General features: G+C 45.0%; 1 protein-coding gene across 1 annotated transcript in view; it reads left to right on the forward strand.

Annotated features, from left to right (window-relative positions):
- T265_00853 (hypothetical protein) overlaps positions 1–8,498 on the forward strand; it is a gene marked incomplete at both ends in the record, with an annotated part of 18,348 nt that extends 9,850 nt beyond the window's left edge. The window contains one exon of the mRNA XM_009164748.1: positions 8,355–8,498. Coding sequence (XP_009163012.1) covers positions 8,355–8,498 — 144 coding nt within the window. The remainder of the gene's footprint in view (positions 1–8,354) is intronic.
- Between the last annotated feature and the right edge of the window lie 220 nt (positions 8,499–8,718).

Raw genomic sequence — 8,718 nt, forward strand, 5'->3', positions numbered from 1 at the left:
TAGACTCTCCAGTTTCGTCAACTGGTGATGGGGTAGTAGGGAAAGAGGCACAGACCAAAGCATTCAACTGAAAATTCTGTGGTCACGGTTACATTTTGTCATTAGTTTAAGGAATGGGATGGGATAGCCATACATCGGCGAAACCGGGACGCTATTGGTTGCGAGACGTGTCACTCGGACGATTAACTTCCCCAGAAAAGTTACCTTTTGTTGTCTCACGGACTTGTCCACTTGTGGCAACAGCCAGTGGATCTGCAACCCTTTTTCTCATACGAAAGCAGCAGCAAACAGCCATTCGTATCAGTCTTTCCTTGATGATCAGCTTTACATATTGCTAATGGATCCCGTCCGCGGCCAGATACCAACCGCTTGCACGTAGTTCGTCCTACCCGTACACTTTCAATCGAATAAATCAAATGAACAATTGTACCAAGTTACAAACGTCATATGCATAATTCTAATGGTTAGCTGATAAATAGGCTAACATCTCTGTACTTGGAGCTATATTAACACTGTTTCTTCTTCTTGTTTTCATTACAACAAGTTTTCTCGAGTAGACAGTCCTCCTGAAATCCCCTTATCCGTTGGTGATGGGTGGGATCTATCCTTGATATCTTGATAACAAGGTTAAAGATGTAGGAAGGAACACATGTGGTTTGCTCTGGCTCAGGGTTACCATAGTCATTTTATTTGACTTCTTGTTTAAAGGACTAAATACTTTGTCAGACTACTTCTACTTGGCAAGCATTGTCAGTGGTTAAGGCGCCAACTTACGGACCGGAAGGTCCGTGGTGAAGCCCACCTACTTCTACTTGGCAAGCATTGTCAGTGGTTAAGGCGCCAACTTACGGACCGGAAGGTCCGTGGTCGAAGCCCACCCTGGGCATCTCAACTGCTCCTCTCCATGTTTGCGCAACCTCGCAGTATCTCAGACCTCCTGCTTCCTTCCTTCTTGTCATGCTACCCATGAACCAAAATGGCGTAACAGCTCCATTTGTATGTTTCTCATAGGTGTTTGAAAACAAGATCGACTACGATCGACTCCCGATAGCTCTTCCCCACCTGTACGCTGCTGGAGTCCCAATGTCCAAACTTGCTCTATTCGTTGGTCGTTTCCGTCACCAATGCAACATTATATCAACGATCCCTTGAGCTTGTAGGATCCAAACCACCGTTGCCCAACATGTTCCCGGTTCCCCCAAGTTGTTTTTGTTTTCTCCTGGCCTACCAATCATCGGTACACATATTACTGATCCCTTTCAATTTCATGTTTTCCTCTCCGACCTCGCTTTCATTCGCTAAACTTTACGGATGTTTCTACTCGCTTATGCATTTCTATTGTGACTAATACCACTTCTACGTTTTTATTATGAATTACTTTGAGCACGTTAAGAAACCCCGTGTATGCCCTTTCGACTAGGAATACAATCAATTGACATTCTTGAGAAAGTATGTTTTCCAGAGTTAGTCGCCCATGGATTCTCCTGCTTCGAAGCACCGTATAACGGCGATGAAAGTATGGTCATTCTACGGTAAGGACCACTCCTAGAGAATACAGTAGTCTTTCTCTGGGCTGAAATTTATGGGCGGGGCGGATTTCACTACGAACTGAGCATCCGTCTTACACGACTTTGTTTGTGACTGTTCACTTGCTTTACCACATTTGGATACGTGAATCCTCTCTGGCAAACCCATTACTTTATCACTTTGGCCCACTGGAACAAGTTGCAATCCTTGTGCCTTCTGAAGGCAATCTTATACGTCCGATGTGGACACGCAACATCGATCCCGCGGCCTTTAGGCGAAAATAGTGCCAAGTTTAGACATTCCCATAGATGAAGTTTGGTTGATTGAAAATGGATCTTGCGAGATGGGGCAGTCTTCACTCAAATATAGAGAAGTGATAGTGCCATACGTCTGAACGAAACGTACCCACTCGAAAACTAATGGTAATCAGCTGAGGACTAGGAGCTTGTTTGTAAACTGATATCAGTGTGTGGTTTAAGTGGATCCCTCGTATGCAGTGCCGTCGCCGCCAGGCTCACTGGGTCTTCGCTCAAGATACCGCAATATCTTTCCTCGATGACAGCCTTCGCTCATGCCGCGTCAACCGTCCACGTAGTGAAGTAGTTCAAGGATAAGCACTACACTGTTGCCACTTGGACAGGAGGGGGTCCTCCTTGAGTTGAACCCCTTAATACGCAGGTTACTCAACGTTTTTAGTCACCCTGAACACGGTACGTAGCGGGTGTTCGACTTGGGGAGCTTGTTGGCTTTTAACTCAGCAGACGGTCTCATGTTGTTGTTATTGAAAAGTTGTTCACTGAATTAATGTCGTCCTAAACTTCGTGAAGTTTGCAAATTGGTGGGATTGCCATAAGTTCCTTTAACCCATCTAGGACAGCGTCGGCGATTTCGTCGTTTTTCAGCTTGACACGGGTCATGTCAAATTACCGAATGGACAGAAACCTCAAAGGACCGGATGTCTAATTCGTGGTACATATCAATCGCATCGTGGTTCACTACCCGATTTCAGTGAGGAGTGCTAAATCTCGGATGTCCTTGTTGTCCGTTTCGTGACATTCTACCATGATCTCTTATCTTCCTGGTATAAGCGAATTTCTTAACCCATTTCAACAAGGGGAGAGCTATCAGATAAATTGGTGAACAAAACATCTGTTAGATGAGTATGTTGAGTGTTATTCGAGTATAGAACGAAACTTCAATGAAAACGTGCGCGGAACTGCTCTCAGCGCTGGACACAACTCTGCCGATCAGCGAACAGCAAGTGAAGCTGATTCAAAGTTTCCCGTACAACGGAAACTGTGAAGGATGCCCAAAAACACGGTAGCCGTTCAATTCGCCCACCGCGGTATTTCGCTTCGACTTTTTACCCGAATTACCTTGCAGAATAACGCTTTCCAGCCATCCTTTGCTTCTGATGTCATGCTAACCCCATCATTCCGACACGATTTTTTTACCAATCGGTTCAGAACCTGTCATTCGAGAAAACCACCTGTCTTCAAGTGCGTATGAGATTTGGACTACTTGTTCATTCAGAAAGAGAATTTTGATTGCACTGCAAACATCATCATGGACTATTGGACACAGTGCAACACAGATTATTTGTGATCGCCAATGCGCGGTGTCACCTGGTCTTTATCCGTAGCAAAGGTTCGGAGTTTCCAGCAAGTAGTCAGTGTCGGCAAAATTTATTCAGTAAATGAAGTACCGATGTGCTAATGAGACGTTTTTCAAAAAAGTAGGCAGCTCAACAAGGGTCGTTGCTGCATTCAGATAGAAGTGGCAACTTGAGGGGCGTGGCACAAACATCCGGTTATCTATCCAGGAGTTCACTGACCCTTTTAGAAGCACAGTCCTAAGAATACCCCGAACCGCTTACGGCTGAAGGCTCTATCGACATCGTGAGGGCTATGGTGCTGTGTAGACCACCACGCATTCTGGTTTGATGCATGAAAATTCTTCAGTCGGATTTAAACCGAAGGATCGTAAACTGACGAATCTTAAACTTAGCTCATCTGTTGATTAATAGACTCTGTGGCGGAAACGAGTGACAAGGTGGATGGCTTGAGTCCGTATTACTGTCCACGAAGATACCATTGGTAAAATGGGTGTCCTGCCATATCGTCTGAAAGACCAGCTGGAATGTTATGGACATGGATCATCCGAGAAACGTACTCTTATTCAAGGGCTATGTAGCAACAACGTGCTATTTTCGGCTATCTTACTGGGTCACATTTGTCACCAAGGTTGAGTAAACAGTGTTACCTGATTGACTTCGACAATTTAGCGATCAGTTTGTGCGTACCAAACAACCTGGGCGAGATGGCTCGTTAGAGCGCCGAGTGACAAGGTGGATGGCTTGAGTCCGTATTACTGTCCACGAAGATACCATTGGTAAAATGGGTGTCCTGCCATATCGTCTGAAAGACCAGCTGGAATGTTATGGACATGGATCATCCGAGAAACGTACTCTTATTCAAGGGCTATGTAGCAACAACGTGCTATTTTCGGCTATCTTACTGGGTCACATTTGTCACCAAGGTTGAGTAAACAGTGTTACCTGATTGACTTCGACAATTTAGCGATCAGTTTGTGCGTACCAAACAACCTGGGCGAGATGGCTCAAGTGGTTAGAGCGCGAACTTACTGACCGGAAGGTCCGTGGTTCGAACCCGATCTCTGCCTCTCGACTTCCCCTGTCTAGGCCTGAGCAACCTGGCAGTATCCCAGTCCTGGTGCTTCCCTCGGCTGGCACTGCAGCTAGGCACCGAAAGGACATTACAGCTGCATATACTGTGCTCCGTAGGTGAGGTGCCCTAACCAAACTCGATGTGGTTTTCCGGTGCCTTCATTTGATACATCCCGGTGAGAAGAACCATTTAAGCAGACTTCGGTAATGCACTACAACTTTTTTTATAGATATCCGTCAGCATAAGATATTTATCTTTCTCTTTGATTTATTCATATGGTGTACCAGAAAACGATGGAGGTACCTCGGAATGTAATGTTTTAGCTCACACAGGTATGAACTGTGACAGTTAATTTGGAACAAGTTGTCAAATAACTACAGAAACCCTCGTCTATTAGTAGACTACTGTTTCCCCATCGTAGTGCTTGCTGGGTTGCTGCCTCATGGTTTTTATCATTGTTGTATTGTTTTTAATTACTTTGATAATTAGCGGATACTAAGCGATATTGGGGCGTTCATAAGGACCTCAGACGACACTGTAGCCAGCAAACCCAGACACCTAGCCGCCGGTTACCTAACGTTGTAGTTGTACAGTGGTTCAAGCCTTATTATTTCAACAGTGTGATGGTCATGACGTCTCCAGGCGATTGTTTCAACGGTTAATGGGCAAAGTTTTGTTTTGGTATTTCATCCCTGAAGCTTATTCAGAGTTTTCCATATGCACCTCCTAGAGTGACTGTCCGCTGTTTTCATTCGCATCAGAATGATCAGAATTCTCTTTCTAGCAGATCGATTTCCTCAATTGGCTTGATATTTTCAAGACAAGCTTGGGCTCCCATGGTCATACACCCGGTTGTTTATCAGAAAATGACTTGTTCACAAACTTGGAACTTCAGGCTTCATCTTTACTCTCCCTGCTGTGGTCGTCAAATACCGTGTTCAGTTGTTGACGGCCCAATACATCTGCACTACATTGTTCATCAGATTATGACTTGCTTTGTGTGTGTGTGATGCATCAGCACCCTCTAGATGTCTCATTTCGTTCGGGTCAAATAGCTTGTGAAACACGTAACTTGGGCTTTCGCATCACACGTGATCCTGTTAACCAAGTCAAGAGAATATTTCACGGAAATGGAAGTTGGTAAGGAGACGACTAATTGCATATCTCCAGCCTAGTGGTATAAGCCTACACAGTAGTTGTATCTTTTCCGACGCATGAAATCCTGGGTGTAACTGGACAGGATAGTGCTCCCTAAAGCCGGAAATATGTTACTTATATCCGTGTTGTTTGATTCCCTTGGATTTTCTGATCAAACGATTAACATATACTCGATCAAGTTAACAGCAAGAGATTTTGCCTCATCCTGTGACTGCGGCAATACATCAAACCGTCCTCATCCGTTTGTCTTCGTCCACCCAATCCCAAAATTATTTTGACTTTTCAAGTCAATGGTGATGTCAATTACGCATATTCGACGTTTCACAACAAAGTACCTTGTGACAGTCTGATATTTCATACACTGAGAGCGTGTCCTACTCCGGTCGGTCACAAATTTGTTGTTTCCGTCTGTGTTTGTTTTCCTCCTTCTCAGGAATTAATTTGGCTTACGAGAACAAAACTAAACATAAGTGTGTATCAGTGAAATTTAGGCACATCATTGAATTCGTACCCGTGGGGTTATTTTTTCCCCAACTTTGTCTTTGGCCTGGCTGGCCCACACTAAAGGAGAATCAAGCAACTTGAATTTCGCGCCTATTGCAGGCAATTAGCCACATGAATCCTTGACCTGTCGAGATTTTAACTGAGTTCTCTGTGTGTGTGTGTGTGTGCGATAAGCACTCCTGAGGTGTAGCGTCTGAAGAGGCTGTGATGACCTGTTCACGATCCTGCCTATGGCTCAGTGGTTAGAGCGTGAATTTACTGAAGGTCCGTAGTTCGAACCCGACCTCTTCCTCTCGAATTCCCCTGTCTAGGCTTGGGCAACCTGGCAGTATCCCAGCCCTATTTTGGGTGGCGTAGCAGCTAGGCACCGAAAGGATGTTATAACTGAACGATCATCCTATCTACGCTGATTGACTACCTGCCTGGCCCTCTCACTTTCTGTGACTTTTAGCAGTAGTGAATTTTTCAAAACCTATTCGCGGTTTCTGTCCAAGCTCTTACAAAATCACGACATTTAGTTGAAGCGAACAATCGCAGAAAACAAGTATTGTTCACCACCTTTTTTCAGCTTTCTGTCGGAATAATCATGCCGCAGCAAAGCAGAAAATATACGCCCCGATTTTAGTAAGATGGACTGAATGGCTGTTGCCACGGATGTTGTGCTCTTCCTACTAGAAGTAGCAACCGATATAGACAATCGTAATATGGAATTCAGTAAACCATCCAAGATGAAAAGAACTTGTCAGCGCTTTCTGACCACATTTAGTGCGCGAACTGCTGACTGCGGTACAGAATGAAACTCACAGTTGTGGCAAAACACGGAGCTTGTTAGGCCCAATCGAACCACTAGAACACCCGATAACCTGCCTGTTCGGAAACTGAGGGTATTGAACATTGTACAAACAAAGTTGAAATTCACATGCTGGTCTGTATCTGGGTCAGCACTTGCACCATCCGCTCCAGTGTCTTGCGTGTTATTGTGCACACGGACACCGCTTGATGCTTTCTCGTGTTTTGTTCACCAATGGTTTCTGGATACGATAGAGAGTTAGCACAAAGCGCAAGGTAATCGAAGAACAGCTGTCTATAGAGCTCATCTGCGGGAAATCAACTTTCAGTTGCATAGAGCCTCCCTTCTTTAGTCTCATTTTATCCTTTTCTCCCCTTCCCCATCCCGCCATGAAATCTGTCCGTGAAGGTTCAAGGGCTATGTTTGAAAGCTTGGTTTGCTTTGCAGCACCGTCAACGAAACTTCTGCGCACTCATTTCTGGTAACAACGCTAAACACCTCGAAACCAGATTTACGACCCTGAAACACAACCCAATCAGCTACCTTCACTGTTGACATTTTGAAGCAAGCAGGAAAACAAGCTGTTCTCAGTGGAACGCTGAATGCCTGTCGCATTGAATTATGCTGTCTGTTGGGAACGAAAATCCAGGACCTGTGCACTGTTACTATGCTGACAGACTCATCATTTTCCCTCGGATTTCGGTTGATCAAATCTGGCGATGTGATGACAGTCGTAGAAATTGCTTTGAATTATCAAGCGTAGGGGTCTCTACTAAATCGGATGCTTGTTAACACTTGTATATGCACGGTCGTGTTTGATAACGTATATGAAAAGACCTCAAGAAGGAGAAACTGATTGTTCCCTTTCAGTTTTATCTGCTCATGTCCCAAAAGAATACAACTCTGAATACGCCTGAGAAAGTTTTACAACGCTCTAGGTTTTTTTCTTCTTAAACGTTACAAATACTTCGAAATCGTAACTTCTGGTGAAATAAAAGCGCAGGCAGGAAAGCTCAGCTCGGCTGAGATCCAGCTGTATGACTGTCTTGGGTCGAGCATGAGACAACAGCGAGTCGCTTGCCAATCACAAATTATTGCTTTGTAGTATCATCGGGAAAAGTGAAAGTCAACTGACCATGTTCTGACCAGCCAAAAAAACAGGCCGGACCTAGATAGACCATAATATCATCGATTACCGCGTGCGATGATCGACCATTACCTGGTGCTTCTTCTAGGACAATTGTGTGGCCCACAAGATGTATTCGCTCCTTACTGATTTTCACTGCTGTTTTCAAGTCAGCGCAAACCGTACACATCTCTTTCGGTCACTGTAAAACTCATGGACCAGAAAATGAAAAAACCAACTACCCATTGGCCCGATATCGGATGGTAACGATCAGGGGAAGCATATATGCGAACCTGTTTACTTGTTGCTGAAACCTCTATCTGCGGTACAACTTAACCAGTATCCTTCAACTACTGGAGCTTCGGTAGTAGCGTGGCTTTGCCGAAGGCCCGCCGACAAATTCCCCTCGCTGGCAACCACAACCCAATTCGACACAGGACCCGACACAAGGTGAGACTGTCCCCGCGGAACACGGTACACATCAGATGACACTTAATTTGGCCACCTTCTACTTCCGGGTTGTCAACCTTTGAGGACTGCGAAAAAGGAACAACACACTCAGGCCTCAGAAATGTTCCACTATGTAATCCAACTTGAGCGTCACCATGCTGCTGGTCCTCCACCTGCATCTTTCAAGGGTGGCGTTGAATTCCCAACTCGGTGTCTTTCCAATTTACCTACATCAACCTGGGAGAAACTGTCCTAGGTAACTGGGGTCAATCGATAATAGTGACCATCTTCAAAAGGATGAATGCCGATGAAGGTAGTAGCCACGATGGTTTCAAGCTGATTCAAGGCTTCCGGGGGTCCGGATTCTTCTTCATCTCAAGGCAGCACTTGAAACACTGATCTGCGGACATCAAGCGGAATTTCGACTGAGCATGGACCATACTGTCATACTCCCTCAGGTGTGACAGCAACGTCAT

The sequence above is a fragment of the Opisthorchis viverrini genome, assembly GCF_000715545.1.
Source record: "Opisthorchis viverrini unplaced genomic scaffold opera_v5_9, whole genome shotgun sequence".
In the NCBI taxonomy this organism is placed as follows: domain Eukaryota; kingdom Metazoa; phylum Platyhelminthes; class Trematoda; order Opisthorchiida; family Opisthorchiidae; genus Opisthorchis; species Opisthorchis viverrini.